This window comes from Oncorhynchus gorbuscha, unplaced genomic scaffold (genome assembly GCF_021184085.1).
Source record: "Oncorhynchus gorbuscha isolate QuinsamMale2020 ecotype Even-year unplaced genomic scaffold, OgorEven_v1.0 Un_scaffold_1011, whole genome shotgun sequence".
NCBI lineage: Eukaryota > Metazoa > Chordata > Actinopteri > Salmoniformes > Salmonidae > Oncorhynchus > Oncorhynchus gorbuscha.
The window spans coordinates 182,927-201,629 of NW_025745925.1; the positions used below are offsets into that span (position 1 = coordinate 182,927).

General features: G+C 48.7%; 1 protein-coding gene across 2 annotated transcripts in view; it reads left to right on the forward strand.

The window, feature by feature from the left end:
• Positions 1-17,807, forward strand: part of LOC124020987 (DEP domain-containing mTOR-interacting protein-like) — a 63,585-nt gene extending 45,778 nt beyond the window's left edge. For both annotated transcript variants that reach the window (XM_046336306.1, XM_046336305.1), the window contains exons 9-11: positions 4,415-4,485; positions 9,343-9,447; positions 16,848-17,807. In XM_046336306.1, the coding sequence (XP_046192262.1) occupies positions 4,415-4,485; positions 9,343-9,447; positions 16,848-16,976 (305 nt within the window). In that variant the 3' untranslated portion in view covers positions 16,977-17,807. The remainder of the gene's footprint in view (positions 1-4,414; positions 4,486-9,342; positions 9,448-16,847) is intronic.
• Positions 17,808-18,703: the final 896 nt, after the last annotated feature.

Consider the following 18,703-nt stretch of genomic DNA (forward strand, 5'->3'; position numbering starts at 1 on the left):
ATTTCTCCTCTAAGCTATAGATGAGCCTTGGTGATTTAAATAGACGTAGAGGAAATGTATATGATTAAAGTGTGATCGACAACACTTACTGTGATATGTGGTTGTCTCATCTAGCTATCTTAAGATGAATGCACAAAAGTCAATCTGGATAAGAGTGTCTGCTAAATGACTCAAAATGTCATGTAAATGAGTGTTGAAGGACGCCCGTCTGTTTGACGAGAGGGGCCACTAGGCGTCTGTTTGGCCAGAGGGGCCACTAGGCGTCTGTTTGGCCAGAGGGGCCACTGGGCGTCTGTTTGGCCAGAGGGGCCACTGGGCGTCTGTTTGGCCAGAGGGGCCACTGGGCGTCTGTTTGGCCAGAGGGGCCACTGGGCGTCTGTTTGGCCAGAGGGGCCACTGGGCGTCTGTTTGGCCAGAGGGGCCACTGGGCGTCTGTTTGGCCAGAGGGGCCACGGGGCGTCTGTTTGGCCAGAGGGGCCACGGGGCGTCTGTTTGGCCAGAGGGGCCACGGGGCGTCTGTTTGGCCAGAGGGGCCACGGGGCGTCTGTTTGGCCAGAGGGGCCACGGGGCGTCTGTTTGGCCAGAGGGGCCACGGGGCGTCTGTTTGGCCAGAGGGGCCACGGGGCGTCTGTTTGGCCAGAGGGGCCACGGGGCGTCTGTTTGGCCAGAGGGGCCACGGGGCGTCTGTTTGGCCAGAGTTGTGAGCGGCCCCTTCCTGAACACGGCTCTATTATTCCTGTATTCCAGCTGTGGGGTGGAAGAGAATCTAGGTCACTGCAGTGTCCAGAGGTTACCCGAGGTCAGCGTTAGTGAGTCACTCTCTAGGAAGAGAGGAACCCTTTCATACCCACTCAGAGCTGCGACCATCGAAACATGGAATTGTGGGTGGGCAAGAGAACTGGTTTGAGTTTGAAGGACGGACGTCTGTTATAAAGGTTAAGAGTTCATCTATAGTGAGTGTACAGTAGCTACCTACAGTGCATTCTGAAAGTATTCAGACCCCTTAACCTTTTCCACATTTTGTTACGTTACAGCCTTGCTCTAAAAATGGATGACACACTTTTCGTTCCTCATCAATCTACATACAATACCCCATAATGACATCACAATACCCCATAATGACATCACAATACCCCTTAATGACATCAGAATACCCCTTAATGACATCACAATACCCCTTAATGACATCACAATACCCCATAATGACATCACAATACCCCATAATGACATCACAATACCCCATAATGACATCACAATACCCCATAATGACATCACAATACCCTTTAATGACATCACAATACCCCATAATGACATCACAATACCCCATAATGACATCACAATACCCCATAATGACATCACAATACCCCATAATGACATCACAATACCCCATAATGACATCACAATACCCCTTAATGACATCACAATACCCCTTAATGACATCACAATACCCCTTAATGACATCACAATACCCCATAATGACATCACAATACCCCATAATGACATCACAATACCCCATAATGACATCACAATACCCCATAATGACATCACAATACCCCATAATGACATCACAATACCCCATAATGACATCACAATACCCCATATAATGACATCACAATACCCCATATAATGACATCATAATGACACCACAATACCCCATAATGACATCACAATACCCCATAATGACATCACAATACCCCATAATGACATCACAATACCCCATAATGACATCACAATACCCCATAATGACATCACAATACCCCATAATGACATCACAATACCCCATAATGACATCATAATGACATCACAATACCCCTAATGACATCACAATACCCCATAATGACATCACAATACCCCTTAATGACATCACAATACCCCTTAATGACATTTTTGCTAATGTATTATAAATAACAGAAATACCTGATTTACATACGTTTGCAGACCCTTTGCTATGAGACTCCGTTGATCTCAGGCGCATCCTTTGTTTCCATTGATTATCTTTGATGTTTCTACAACTTGATTGGAGTCCACCTGTGGTAAATTCAATTGATTGGACATGATTTGGAAAGGCACACACCTGTCTATATAAGGCCCTACAGTAGACAGTGCATGTCAGAGCAAAAACCAAGCCATGAGGTCAAAGGAATTGTCCGTAGAGCTCCGAGACAGGATTGTGTCGAGGTACAGATCTGGGGACAGGTACCAAAACATTTCTGCAGCATTGAAGGTCCCCAAGAACACAGTGGCTTCCATCGGTCTTAAATGGAAGAGGTTTGGAACCACCAAGACTCTTCCTAGAGCTGGCCGCCCGGGCCAAACTGAGCAATCAGGGGAGAAGGTCCTTGGTCAGGGAGGTGACCAAGAACCCGATGGTCACTCTGACAGTGGAGATCCACCTCTGCAGCTCTCCACCAATCAGGCCTTTTATGGGAGAGTGACCAGACGGAAGCAAACATCTCTGGAGAGACCTGAAAATAGCTGTGCAGCGACACTCCCCATCCAACCTGACAGAGCTTGAGAGGATCTGCAGAGAAAAATGGGAGAAACTCCCCAAATGCAGGTGTGCCGAGCTTGTAGCGTCATACCCAAGAAGACTGGAGGCTGTAATCGCTGTCAAAGGTGCTTCAACAAAGTACTGAGTAAAATACCTGAATACTTATGCAAATGTATTACAAATAAAAACATGTAAATATCACATTTGCAAACATTTCTAAAATCCTATTTTTGACATTGTCATTATGGGGTATTGTGTTTTAGATTGATGAGGGGGAAAAACTATTTAGAATAAGGCTGTAACTTAACCAAATCTGGAGAAGGTGGAGGGGTCTGAATACTTTCCAAATTCACGATCTTCATATCCTCAACAGTACTATACTGAGTATACAGTATCTACCTGTTCATATCCTCAACAGTACTATACTGAGTATACAGTATCTACCTGTGTTCATATCCTCAACAGTACTATACTGAGTATACAGTATCTACCTGTTCATATCCTCAACAGTACTATACTGAGTATACAGTATCTACCTGTGTCCATATCCTCAACAGTACTATACTGAGTATACAGTATTCATATTCAACAGTACTATACTGAGTATACAGTATTCATATCCTCAACAGTACTATACTGAGTATACAGTATCTACCTGTATTCATATCCTCAACAGTACTATACTGAGTATACAGTATCTACCTGTTCATAACCTCAACAGTACTATACTGAGTGTATGGAAGTTACCTGTATTCATATCCTCAACAGTACTATACTGAGTATACAGTATTCATATCCTCAACAGTACTATACTGAGTATACAGTATCTACCTGTATTCATATCCTCAACAGTACTATACTGAGTATACAGTATCTACCTGTATTCATATCCTCAACAGTACTATACTGAGTATACAGTATCTACCTGTATTCATATCCTCAACAGTACTATACTGAGTATACAGTATTCATATTCAACAGTACTATACTGAGTATACAGTATCTACCTGTATTCATATCCTCAACAGTACTATACTGAGTATACAGTATCTACCTGTATTCATATCCTCAACAGTACTATACTGAGTATACAGTATCTACCTGTATTCATATCCTCAACAGTACTATACTGAGTATACAGTATTCATATCCTCAACCATATTTCCCTCAGTTTAAATATAATGTGTTAGTATTGTTAGGATGCAGATCCATTGTGCTGTGGATGTTTCTCCTCCTGTCTGAGTTTACGCCACTATGAGCAGAGACGGACACACACACACACACACACACACACACACACACACACACACACACACACACACACACACACACACACACACACACACACACACACACACACAAATGTCTTAAAACCCGCTATAGGAAATTGTTTCCCTCGAGGCACGGTCATGTGACTGCATGCTTTCCTCTTTTCCTTTAAACAACAGTAGCCATGTTGTCCTCCTGCACACAGGACAACACGATGAGACTATAGTTACTGCTGCAGGAGGAATGTTGTCCTCCTCCTGAACACAGGACAACACGATGAGACTATAGTTACTGCTGCAGGAGGAATGTTGTCCTCCTCCTGAACACAGGACAACACGATGAGACTATAGTTACTGCTGCAGGAGGAATGTTGTCCTCCTCCTGCACACAGGACAACACGATGAGACTATAGTTACTGCTGCAGGAGGAATGTTGTCCTCCTCCTGCACACAGGATAACACGATGAGACTATAGTTACTGCTGCAGGAGGAATGTTCTGCAGCGGAGGTGTGTGTGTGTGTGTCAGTACTTACTGTGTGTGTGTGTGTGTGTGTGTGTGTGTGTGTGTGTGTGTGTGTGTGTGTGTGTGTGTGTGTGTGTGTGTGTGTGTGTGTGTGTGTGTCAGTCAGTACTTACTGTGTGTTTGCTTTGCAGTGTTGAAGAGACAAGTGAGTCCTGAGGAGCTGCAGACCCCAGGAGGCCCTTACATAAAGAAGACATTCACAGTACGTCACACACACACAAAGGGGGGGGGGGTGTAATGAATGTAATGACATGCCCGAGCCATAGACTGTTCTCTCTGCTTCTGCACTGCAAGTGGTACCGGTGCATCGAGTCTGACACCAGCAGGTTCCTGAACAGCTTCTGTCCCCAAGCCAGTAGACTGATACACACAGCTTCTGTCCCCAAGCTAGCAGACTGACACACACAGCTTCTGTCTCCAAGCTAGCAGACTGACACACACAGCTTCTGTCCCCAAGCCAGCAGACTGATACACACAGCTTCTGTCCCCAGGCTAGCAGACTGATACACACAGCTTCTGTCCCCAAGCTAGCAGACTGATACACACAGCTTCTGTCCCCAGGCTAGCAGACTGATACACACAGCTTCTGTCCCCAGGCTAGCAGACTGATACACAGCTTCTGTCCCCAGGCTAGCAGACTGATACACAGCTTCTGTCCCCAGGCTAGCAGACTGAAACACAGCTTCTGTCCCCAGGCTAGCAGACTGATACACACAGCTTCTGTCCCCAGGCCAGCAGACTGATACACACAGCTTCTGTCCCCAAGCCAGCAGACTGATACACACAGCTTCTGTCCCCAGGCTAGCAGACTGATACACACAGCTTCTGTCCCCAGGCTAGCAGACTGACACACAGCTTCTGTCCCCAGGCCAGCAGACTGATACACACAGCTTCTGTCCCCAGGCTGGCAGACTGATACACACAGCTTCTGTCCCCAGGCTGGCAGACTGATACACACAGCTTCTGTCCCCAGGCTAGCAGACTGACACACCCAGCTTCTGTCCCCAGGCCGGCAGACTGATACACACAGCTTCTGTCCCCAGGCTGGCAGACTGACACACACAGCTTCTGTCCCCAGGCTAGCAGACTGACACACACAGCTTCTGTCCCCAGGCTAGCAGACTGACACACACAGCTTCTGTCCCCAGGCTAGCAGACTGACACACACAGCTTCTGTCCCCAGGCTAGCAGACTGATACACAGCTTCTGTCCCCAGGCTAGCAGACTGATACACAGCTTCTGTCCCCAGGCCAGCAGACTAACACACAGCTTCTGTCCCCAGGCTAGCAGACTGATACACACAGCTAACAGAATGGCTACACACTCACATACTGACACTCTAACACACACACACACACACACACACACACACACACACACACACACACACACACACACACACACACACACACACACACACACACACACACACACACACACACACACACACACACACACACACACACACACACACACACACATACGATCATAATTTACACTGCTGCTACTCTGTTTATCATATATCCTGATGCCTCGTCACCTTACCCCTCTACATATCTACCTCCATCACTCCAGTATCCCTGTACATTGTTAATATGGTACTGAACTGACCCTGTATATAGTATGTTTACCCCTCTACATATCTACCTCTATCACTCCAGTATCCCTGTACATTGTTAATATGGTACTGAACTGACCCTGTATATAGTATGTTTACCCCTCTACATATCTACCTCCATCACTCCAGTATCCCTGTACATTGTTAATATGGTACTGAACTGACCCTGTATATAGTATGTTTACCCCTCTACATATCTACCTCCATCACTCCAGTATCCCTGTACATTGTTAATATGGTACTGAACTGACCCTGTATATAGTATGTTTACCCCTCTACATATCTACCTCCATCACTCCAGTATCCCTGTACATTGTTAATATGGTACTGAACTGACCCTGTATATAGTATGTTTACCCCTCTACATATCTACCTCCATCACTCCAGTATCCCTGTACATTGTTAATATGGTACTGAACTGACCCTGTATATAGTATGTTTACCCCTCTATATCTACCTCCATCACTCCAGTATCCCTGTACATTGTTAATATGGTACTGAACTGACCCTGTATATAGTATGTTTACCCCTCTACATATCTATCCATCACTCCAGTATCCCTGTACATTGTTAATATGGTACTGAACTGACCCTGTATATAGTATGTTTACCCCTCTACATATCTACCTCTATCACTCCAGTATCCCTGTACATTGTTAATATGGTACTGAACTGACCCTATATATAGTATGTTTACCCCTCTACATATCTACCTCCATCACTCCAGTATCCCTGTACATTGTTAATATGGTAATGAACTGACCCTGTATATAGTATGTTTACCCCTCTACATATCTACCTCTATCACTCCAGTATCCCTGTACATTGTTAATATGGTACTGAACTGACCCTGTATATAGTATGTTTACCCCTCTACATATCTACCTCCATCACTCCAGTATCCCTGTACATTGTTAATATGGTACTGAACTGACCCTGTATATAGTATGTTTACCCCTCAACAATATCTAAATATAATTTCATACTTTAAACTGTATTCATATATAATATTCATTTTTATGTCTGTGTCTATGAGTTTCTAGTAACATAGACTACATGGTTCAAGAGAAAATGGCCTAATTAATGAAAAAAACTTCTAATCAACATTGGCATTATTATCAATTAACTCTGCAACTTTTGACTTTCATCACAACTGGCCTCCAGGTTGGCGGAAAAACATTTACAATAAATAAATATAAAGGAGATTTCATGCTGAAACCCTCATATTAAACACCCATTGTATTTACTAAGTTGATGGTTTATATTTAGGATACTGTTTTACAGCTTTGTCATTCTAATTTTAAAAAATTTAAACACTTATCTTATTTGATTATTTTATATATTTTTACATGTGATAAGGACACACAGAGGACCAGAAATAACACACAACTGTGATATTTTTTAAATATTTTTTTATAAATCCTTAAGTTACCAAAATAATGGTAGTTTCCTGGTAAAGTTTCCAGTAATTATACCCTCCCTTTGCCACCCTAAACCACACACACATTCTACTGTCACCCGAAGATGACATGGCCACATCCCGCACACTATACACACACTCTGGCCTGCATGGTCTGATCCACAGACGATTCTCCTCCGTACCGGGTCTGATATTCACCAGGGAATCGGGCTGAATACACTACTGATACCAGTTCATATTCGACTGGGTGGGACACATCATCACTCCTAACAGACTGACCGGATTGGCTCTGGGCTCTGCCTGAGATGACCCTCTTGTGTTCTGAAATGGAATGCTTGTCTGAGTAGGTTCTTAGAAGCCTCATAAGAGATCTAAGGGCTGTTACAGCACGTGCAAACACACCACACACACACACCCCTACCCCTAACTCTAAAATAGCCTCTGTCCTCGTGGGGGTGTAGGAAATGTCCCATACTTTTGGGGAATTCCAGTATCCACGAGGATAGTAATACACACACACACACACACACACACACACACACACACACACACACACACACACACACACACACACACACACACACACACACACACACACACACACACACACACACACACACACAGTTAAAAACAACACTTCATGTTACTTCTGCATAGCAAACATTACACTTCCTGACAGATACATTTTAGAGAATGATGAAACATCAAAATCATCCTACAACACTGTTGCATCTCATGTCCAGCCCCCTGTAGCGCGGTCTCAGCCCCCTGTAGCGCGGTGTCAGCCCCCTGTAGCGCGGTGTCAGCCCCCTGTAGCACGGTGTCAGCCCCCTGTAGCACGGTGTCAGCCCCCTGTAGCGCGGTCTCAGCCCCCTGTAGCGCGGTGTCAGCCCCCTGTAGCGCGGTGTCAGCCCCTGTAGCGGGTGTCAGCCCCTGTAGCGCGTGTCAGCCCCCTGTAGCGCGGTGTCAGCCCCCTGTAGCGCGGTGTCAGCCCCCTGTAGCGCGGTGTCAGCCCCCTGTAGCGCGGTGTCAGCCCCTGTAGCGCGGTGTCAGCCCCCTGTAGCTGTGGTCCCAGCCCCCTGTAGCGCGGTGTCAGCCCCCTGCAGCGCTGTCGGCCCCCTGTAGCGCGATGTCGGCCCTCAGCGCCGGCCCCTGTAGCGCGGTGTCGGCCCCCTGTAGCGCGGTGTCAGCCCGGCCCCCCTGTAGCGCGGTGTAGCGCGGTGTCAGCCCCTGTAGCGCGGTGTCAGCCCCCTGTAGCTGTAGGTGTCAGCCCCCTGTAGCGCGGTGTCAGCCCCCTGTAGCGCGGTGTCGGCCCCTGTAGCACGGTGTCAGCCCCCTGTAGCTGTAGGTGTCAGCCCCCTGTAGCGGGTGTCAGCCCCTGTAGCTGTGGTCCCAGCCCCCTGTAGCGCGGTGTCAGCCCCCTGTCGTAGGTCCCAGCCCCCTGTAGCGCGTGTCAGCCCCCCCCTGTAGCTGTAGGTCCCAGCCCCCTGTAGCGTGGTGTCAGCCCCTGTAGCTGTCCCAGCCCCCTGTAGCTGTGTAGCTGTCAGGTCCCAGCCCCCTGTAGCTGTAGGTCCCAGCCCCCTGTAGGTGTCAGCCCCCTGTAGCCAGCCCCCTGTAGCAGCCCCTGTAGCTGTCAGCCCCTGTAGCGCGGTGTCAGCCCCCTGTAGCTGTAGGTCCCAGCCCCCTGTAGCTGTAGGTCCCAGCCCCCTGTAGCTGTAGGTCCCAGCCCCCTGTAGCACGGTGTCAGCCCCCTGTAGCTCCCAGCCCCCTGTAGCTGTCCCAGCCCCCTGTAGCACGGTGTCAGCCCCCTGTAGCTGTAGGTCCCAGCCCCCTGTAGCCCCCTGTAGTGTCAGCCCCCCCCTGTAGCTGTCCCAGCCCCCTGTAGCGCGGTGTCAGCCCCCTGTAGCACGGTGTCAGCCCCCTGTAGCTGTAGGTCCCAGCCTTTTTAATCACACCAACCCTGTTGTTTCTAGCTCTCTGCTTTAATGCTCTTTTAAATACATTTTGACTTGCCTCCTCAGATCGTGGGGGATGCGGTGGGCTGGGGCTTCGTGGTGCGAGGCAGTAAGCCCTGCCACATCCAGGCTGTCGACCCCAGTGGTCCCGCAGCTGCAGCTGGGATGAAGGTATGTAACACACAGACCACACACACACACACACACATATATATATACTCATACTCCACTGCCAGCTGGGAGTAGAGAGCACTGACCTAAACAATGGGGAGGGGGGAGGAAGGAAGGGAGAGCGTTCAAGGGAATTAGTGAGGGAGGAGAGAGGGGGCAGGAGAGGAGAGATGTGGAAGAGAGGGGCAGGGAGAGGAGACAGACCAGGGGAAGGAGTGAGGGGGCAGGAGAGGAGAGATGTGAAAGAGAGGGGCAGGGAGAGGAGAGAGACCAGGGGAAGGAGTGAGGGAGGAGAGAGGAGATGTGGAAGAGAGGGGCAGGGAGGGGCAGGGAGAGGAGAGAGACTAGGGGAAGGAGTGAGGGAGGAGAGAGGGGGCAGGAGAGGAGAGATGTGAAAGAGAGGGGCAGGGAGAGGAGAGACTAGGGGAAGGAGTGAGGGAGGAGAGAGGAGAGATGTGGAAGAGAGGGGCAGGGAGGGGCAGGGAGAGGAGAGAGACTAGGGGAAGGAGTGAGGGAGGAGAGAGGGGGCAGGAGAGGAGAGATGTGAAAGAGAGGGGCAGGGAGAGGAGGGAGAAAGGGGAGGAGAGAAGTGAACTGAGACGAAGGAGCCGTAGCTAAATTAACTTTAGTAAAAAAAAAATCTGTTATCAATATGGAAGATGTAGTGTCACTTCTGTCACATTTTATCACCATAAAAACATGTGCTATGTTTCTACCTCTCCCCTTCCTTTCTCCTCTCCTCTCTTCTCCTCTCCTCTCTCCTCTCTCCCCTCCCTTTCTCCTCTCTTCCCCTCCTCTCTTCCCCTTCCTTTCTCCTCTCATCTCTCCTCTCTTCCCCTCCCTTTCTCCTCTCTTCTCCTCTCTCCTCTCTTCCCCTCTCTTTCTCCTCTCTTCTCCTCTCCTCTCTCCTCTCTTCCCCTCCCTTTCTCCTCTCTTCTCCTCTCCTCTCTTCTTCCCTCCCTTTCTCTTCCCCTCCCTTTCTCCTCCCCTCCCTTTCTCCTCTCTTCCTCTCCTCTCTTCCCCTCCCTTTCTCTTATCTTCTCCTCTCCCTCTCTTCCCTCCCTTTCTCTTCTTCTCCTCTCTCCTCTCTTCCCCTCCCTTTATCCTCTCTTCCCCTCCTCCCTCCTCTCTTCCCCTCCTCCCTCCTCTTTCCCCTCCCTTTCCCTCTCTTCCCTCTCTCCCCTCTCTTCCCCTCCTCCCTCCTCTCTTCCCCTCCCTTTCCCCTCCCTTTCCCCTCTCTTCCCCTCCCTCTCTCCCCCCTTTCCCTCTCTTCCCCTCCCTTTCCCCTCTCTTCCCCTCCCTTTCCCCTCTCTTCCCCTCCCTTTCCCCTCTCTTCCCCTCCCTTTCCCCTCTCTTCCCCTCCCTTTCCCCTCTCTTCCCCCCTCCCTTTCCCCTCCCTTTCTCCTCTCTTCCCCTCCCTTTCTCCTCTCTTCCCCTCCCTTTCTCCTCTCTTCCCCTCCCTTCCTCCTCTCTTCCCCTCTCTTCCCCTCCCTTTCTCCTCTCTTCCCCTCTCTCCTCTCTTCCCCTCCTCTCTCCTCTCTTCCCCTTTCTCATCTCTTCCCCTCCCTTTCCCCTCTCTTCCCCTCTCTTCCCCTCCCTTTCCCTTTCCCCTCTCTTCCCCTCCCTTTCTCCTCTCTTCCCCTCCCTTTCTCCTCTCTTCCCCTCCTCTAAGTTGAGAGCAGAGCTCGCTCCATCCCATAGAAATCAAGCTGACACAGTAATAACGGATCTGTGCAGCCTGGGGTTTGTGTCCCAAATGGCGCCCTATGTAGTGCACTACTTTAGACCTTAGACCTATGGGCCCTGTTCAAACGTAGTGCACTACATAGGGAATATGGTGATATTCTGGACACAGGCAGTCAGTTACGCAACACTAAATGCTGTTCTCTCTGCATGGTTGTTGATGCTTCTTATATAAGCCATGTTGGTCAGACAGTCTGAAGCCTTGTGTTTACTGCCTGCCTTTACTCTGTGGTAAAACAGGCCCTGACTGAAGCCTTGTGTTTACTGCCTGCCTTTACTCTGTGGTAAAACAGGCTCAGACTGAAGCCTTGTGTTTACTGCCTGCCTTTACTCTGTGGTAAAACAGGCTCTGACTGAAGCCTTGTGTTTACTGCCTGCCTTTACTCTGTGGTAAAACAGGCTCTGACTGAAGCCTTGTGTTTACTGCCTGCCTTTACTCTGTGGTAAAACAGGCCCTGACTGAAGCCTTGTGTTTACTGCCTGCCTTTACTCTGTGGTAAAACAGGCTCAGACTGAAGCCTTGTGTTTACTGCCTGCCTTTACTCTGTGGTAAAACAGGCTCTGACTGAAGCCTTGTGTTTACTGCCTGCCTTTACTCTGTGGTAAAACAGGCTCTGACGGAAGCCTTGTGTTTACTGCCTGCCTTTACTCTGTGGTAAAACAGGCTCTGACTGAAGCCTTGTGTTTACTGCCTGCCTTTACTCTGTGGTAAAACAGGCTCTGACTGAAGCCTTGTGTTTACTGCCTGCCTTTACTCTGTGGTAAAACAGGCTCTGACTGAAGCCTTGTGTTTACTGCCTGCCTTTACTCTGTGGTAAAACAGGCTCTGACTGAAGCCTTGTGTTTACTGCCTGCCTTTACTCTGTGGTAAAACAGGCCCTGACTGAAGCCTTGTGTTTACTGCCTGCCTTTACTCTGTGGTAAAACAGGCCCTGACTGAAGCCTTGTGTTTCTGACCTTGTGTTTACTGCCTGTTTACTGCCTGCCTTTACTCTGTGGTAAAACAGGCTCAGACTGAAGCCTTGTGTTTACTGCCTGCCTTTACTCTGTGGTAAAACAGGCTCTGACTGAAGCCTTGTGTTTACTGCCTGCCTTTACTCTGTGGTAAAACAGGCTCTGACTGAAGCCTTGTGTTTACTGCCTGCCTTTACTCTGTGGTAAAACAGGCTCTGACTGAAGCCTTGTGTTTACTGCCTGCCTTCACTCTGGTAAAACAGGCTCTGACTGAAGCCTTGTGTTTACTGCCTGCCTTTACTCTGTGGTAAAACAGGCCCTGACTGAAGCCTTGTGTTTACTGCCTGCCTTTACTCTGTGGTAAAACAGGCTCTGACTGAAGCCTTGTGTTTACTGCCTGCCTTCACTCTGGTAAAACAGGCTCTGACTGAAGCCTTGTGTTTACTGCCTGCCTTTACTCTGTGGTAAAACAGGCCCTGACTGAAGCCTTGTGTTTACTGCCTGCCTTTACTCTGTGGTAAAACAGGCCCTGACTGAAGCCTTGTGTTTACTGCCTGCCTTTACTCTGTGGTAAAACAGGCCCTGACTGAAGCCTTGTGTTTACTGCCTGCCTTTACTCTGTGGTAAAACAGGCTCTGACTGAAGCCTTGTGTTTACTGCCTGCCTTTACTCTGTGGTAAAACAGGCTCTGACTGAAGCCTTGTGTTTACTGCCTGCCTTTACTCTGTGGTAAAACAGGCCCTGACTGAAGCCTTGTGTTTACTGCCTGCCTTTACTCTGTGGTAAAACAGGCCCTGACTGAAGCCTTGTGTTTACTGCCTGCCTTTACTCTGTGGTAAAACAGGCTCTGACTGAAGCCTTGTGTTTACTGGCTGCCTTTACTCTGTGGTAAAACAGGCCCTGACTGAAGCCTTGTGTTTACTGCCTGCCTTTCCTCTGTGGTAAAACAGGCTCTGACTGAAGCCTTGTGTTTACTGCCTGCCTTTACTCTGTGGTAAAACAGGCCCTGACTGAAGCCTTGTGTTTACTGCCTGCCTTTCCTCTGTGGTAAAACAGGCTCTGACTCTCACATTGATCACATCTCTTAACAGAGGCACTAAAAGCGAGTCACAGCTCTTGAAGTGGCCCATAAACTCATTCTATGGGGACCTTTGGAAGGAGATAATGACAAAGAGAGTTGACTCACTGCTTCCAAATGTTACGTCTAACGTTGCTAGAGAGGCAGTTTTATAATGTTGGTCGAACGTTGCTAGAGAGGCAGTTTTATAATGTTGGTCGAACGTTGCTAGAGAGGCAGTTTTATAATGTTGGTCGAACGTTGCTAGAGCGGCAGTTTTATAATGTTGGTCGAACGTTGCCAGAGTTGAGGTCATTTATAATATGAATGAGGCAGAACATCTCCGTCATGGCAACCACAGCCATGTAATACATATAATCACAACACAACAGGAGACAGTAGAGGTCAGAGGAGACTCAGACACCACAACAGGAGACAGTAGAGGTCAGAGGAGACTCAGACACCACAACAGGAGACAGTAGAGGTCAGAGGAGACTCAGACACCACAACAGGAGACAGTAGAGGTCAGAGGAGACTCAGACACCACAACAGGAGACAGTAGAGGTCTGAGGAGACTCAGACACCACAACAGGAGACAGTAGAGGTCTGAGGAGACTCAGACACCACAACAGGAGACAGTAGAGGTCTGAGGAGACTCAGACACCACAACAGGAGACAGTAGAGGTCTGAGGAGACTCAGACACCACAACAGGAGACAGTAGAGGTCTGAGGAGACTCAGACACCACAACAGGAGACAGTAGAGGTCTGCTGAGACTCAGACCACAACAGGAGACAGTAGAGGTCTGCTGAGACTCAGACCACAACAGGAGACGGTAGAGGTCTGCTGAGACTCAGACCACAACAGGAGACGGTAGAGGTCTGCTGAGACTCAGACCACAACAGGAGACAGAGGTCTGCTGAGACTCAGACCACAACAGGAGACGGTAGAGGTCTGCTGAGACTCAGACCACAACAGGAGACAAGAGGTCTGCTGAGACTCAGACCACAACAGGAGACAGAGGTCTGCTGAGACTTAGACCACAACAGGAGACAGAGGTCTGCTGAGACTCAGACCACAACAGGAGACAGAGGTCTGCTGAGACTTAGGGAGACAGAGGTCTGCTGAGACTCAGACCACAACAGGAGACGGTAGAGGTCTGCTGAGACTCAGACCACAACAGGAGACGGTAGAGGTCTGCTGAGACTCAGACCACAACAGGAGACGGTAGAGGTCTGCTGAGACTCAGACCACAACAGGAGACAGTAGAGGTCTGCTGAGACTCAGACCACAACAGGAGACAGTAGAGGTCTGCTGAGACTCAGACCACAACAGGAGACATTCAGACTCAAGAGACATTCAGCTAAACAGATTCTGCAGGTACACGATGAACTTAAATGTATTTCCCAGTATAGTAACATTTAGAGTACGGCTGAATTAATCTGCTTGAGTCACCTGTCAAATGTTCTTCTATCCATCTCCAATCATCTGAGTGATTGGTAAAGAAAAATATAACAGCCGTGGTAACACAGAACAATGACTTATACCCTGTAGCCGTGGTAACACAGAACAATGACTTGTACCCTGCAGGAGTGGTAACACAGAACAATGACTTATACCCTGCCATGGTAACCAGAACAATGGTAACACAGAACAATGACTTATACCCTGTAGCCATGGTAACACAGAACAATGACTTATACCCTGTAGCCGTGGTAACACAGAACAATGACTTATACCCTACAACAGTGGTAACACAGAACAATGACTTATACCCTGTAGCCGCGGTAACACAGAACAATGACTTATACCCTGTCGCCGTGGTAACACAGAACAATGACTTGTACCCTGCAGGAGTGGTAACACAGAACAATGACTTATACCCTGTAGCCATGGTAACACAGAACAATGACTTATACCCTGTAGCCATGGTAACACAGAACAATGACTTATACCCTGTAGCCATGGTAACACAGAACAATGACTTATACCCTGTAGCCATGGTAACACAGAACAATGACTTATACCCTGTAGCCATGGTAACACAGAACAATGACTTATACCCTGTACCCTGACTTATACCCTGCCATGGTAACACAGGACTTGTACCCTGTAGCAGTAACACAGAACAATGACTTATACCCTGTAGCCGCGGTAACACAGAACAATGACTTATACCCTGTAGCCGTGGTAACATAGAACAATGACTTATACCCTGTAGCCGTGGTAACACAGAACAATGACTTATACCCTGTAGCCGCGGTAACACAGAACAATGACTTATACCCTGCAGCAGTGGTAACACAGAACACTGCAGTTTAACATGGCTCCTTCTCTACAAATTCTCTGCAGCCTAAGATAACCAGTAGCTCATTCATTTCAGCCACGGCCTGGCCATGAAACGGTTAACAAACACTTTTTCTGAGAAATCCTCAAGTGCTCTTTTCTAGGAGTATTAACTCCTGAGTGACTGGGCCTTCTGGGTAACGGTTGACCCGTTGCCAAGAAAAATAAGGGATTGTGTTTTGATGTAATTTGCAGCGAGGGGATGCCCTAGAATTCCTTCACTGCGTGAAATTAGGGTGAAGTTGAGACGATGGCTTGCCATGTTGCAAAACAGTCCTAAAACATGTTTGTTTTTGCCAACCCTGTTGCAATAGTGAGTCAGCAATCAAATCAAATGTTTCTCCCATGGAGAGCTAACTCTCCTGTCCCGTTCTGTGTTTCTCCCATCGAGAGCTAACTCTCCTCTCCGTTTCTGTTGTTTCTCCCATCGAGAGCTAACTCTCCTGTCCCATTCTCTTGTTTCTCCCATCGAGAGCTAACTCTCCTCTCCCTTTCTGTTGTTTCTCCCATCGAGAGCTAACTCTCCTCTCCCGTTCTGTGTTTCTCCCATGGAGAGCTAACTCTCCTCTCCCTTTCTCTTGTTTCTCCCATCGAGAGCTAACTCTCCTCTCCGTTTCTGTTGTTTCTCCCATCGAGAGCTAACTCTCCTCTCCCTTTCTGTTGTTTCTCCCATCGAGAGCTAACTCTCCTCTCCCGTTCTGTTGTTTCTCCCATCGAGAGCTAACTCTCCTCTCCCTTTCTGTTGTTTCTCCCATCGAGAGCTAACTCTCCTCTCCGTTTCTGTTGTTTCTCCCATCGAGAGCTAACTCTCCTCTCCCTTTCTGTTGTTTCTCCCATCGAGAGCTAACTCTCCTCTCCGTTTCTGTTGTTTCTCCCATCGAGAGCTAACTCTCCTCTCCGTTTCTGTTGTTTCTCCCATCGAGAGCTAACTCTCCTCTCCCTTTCTGTTGTTTCTCCCATCGAGAGCTAACTCTCCTCTCCGTTTCTGTTGTTTCTCCCATCGAGAGCTAACTCTCCTCTCCCTTTCTGTTGTTTCTCCCATCGAGAGCTAACTCTCCTCTCCCTTTCTGTTGCTTCTCCCATCGAGAGCTAACTCTCCTCTCCCTTTCTCTTGTTTCTCCCATCAAGAGCTAACTCTCCTCTCCCTTTCTGTTGCTTCTCCCATCGAGAGCTAACTCTCCTCTCCCTTTCTGTTGTTTCTCCCATCGAGAGCTAACTCTCCTCTCCCTTTCTCTTGTTTCTCCCATAGAGAAATGCATGTGTAGACATGGCTAACTCCTCTGTTCTTCTCCCTCCTCTAGGTGTGTCAGTTTGTGGTCTCGGTCAATGGGCTAAACGTGCTGTCTCTGGACTACAGGACAGTCAGTAACCTCATCCTGACCGGGCCCAGGACCGTTGTCATGGAAGTCATGGAGGAAGCAGATTACTGAAGAGGCAGGCTATCATGTGGCAGGGGGCGTGGCTGAGCAGAGTAGACCCAAGGCAGACTCTAAAGACACCATAGAGATAGAACTGCCTTTATGGAACTCTATAGAAAACTCTCTCTGGGCTTTTAACTCTCTCTGGGCTTTTAACTATATGGGAAACTCTCTCTGGGCTTCTAACTCTATGGGAAACTCTCTGGGCTTCTAACTCTATGGGAAACTCTCTGGGCTTCTAACTCTATGGGAAACTCTCTGGGCTTCTAACTCCAGGAAAGACTCAGTCAAGCTCTGCCAGCCACCACCCACGTCTCCTTCCTATTGGACACTGCTTCCCTCTGATGGCCTCCAATAGAACTGCTTGGAGAAGAGAGAGGGACATTAGTTACTCTGTTAGATCCACACATCTTGTCATTGGTCTCCTGTCTCATCTGTCTAGTTGATGCTGAGACATCAGATGGACCCTGATAACATAACAGCCCCCTGCTCCATGATTAGGGGACTGTGCCCTGCTGTCCCCTTCTGGTTTCTCACTGTCTCCTGTGGTCTGTGTTTTCATTATGTATTGATGGTACTACCTACCCATGTGTGAAGCTGTGTGGGGAGAGACCGTTCTGGACCCGTCTAGATCTGTCTGTCTTTCTCTATCCCGGGACGAGATGTGGTGAAGTTGAAGACAGGCCTGAAAGAGACAGGCAGCATATCATTCGGGACAGGCCTGAAGGAGACAGGCAGCATATCATTTGGGACAGGCCTGAAGGAGACAGGCAGCATATCATTTGGGACAGGCCTGAAGGAGACAGGCAGCATATAATTTGGGACAGGCCTGAAGGAGACAGGCAGCATATCATTTGGGACAGGCCTGAAGGAGACAGGCAGCATATCATTTGGGACAGGCCTGAAGGAGACAGGCAGCATATCATTTGGGACAGGCCTGAAGGAGACAGGCAGCATATCATTTGGGACAGGCCTGAAGGAGACAGGCAGCATATCATTTGGGACAGGCCTGAAGGAGACAGGCAGCATATCATTTGGGACAGGCCTGAAGGAGACAGGCAGCATATCATTTGGGACAGGCCTGAAGGAGAGCATATCACAGGCAGAGACATATCATTTGGGACAGGCCTGAAGGAGACAGGCAGCATATCATTTGGGACAGGCCTGAAGGAGACAGGCAGCATATCATTTGGGACAGGCCTGAAGGAGACAGGCAGCATATCATTTGGGACAGGCCTGAAGGAGACAGGCAGCATATCATTTGGGACAGGCCTGAAGGAGACAGGCAGCATATCATTTGGGACAGGCCTGAAGGAGACAGGCAGCATATCATTTGGGACAGGCCTGAAGGAGACAGGCAGCATATCATTTGGGACAGGCCTGAAGGAGACAGGCAGCATATCATTCGGGACAGGCCTGAAGGAGACAGGCAGCATATCATTTGGGACAGGCCTGAAGGAGACAGGCAGCATATCATTTGGGACAGGCCTGAAGGAGACAGGCAGCATATCATTTGGGACAGGCCTGAAGGAGACAGGCAGCATATCATTCGGGACAGGCCTGAAGGAGACAGGCAGCATATCATTCGGGACAGGCCTGAAGGAGACAGGCAGCATATCATTCGGGACAGGCCTGAAGGAGACAGGCAGCATATCATTCGGGACAGGCCTGAAGGAGACAGGCAGCATATCATTCGGGACAGGCCTGAAGGAGACAGGCAGCATATCATTCGGGACAGG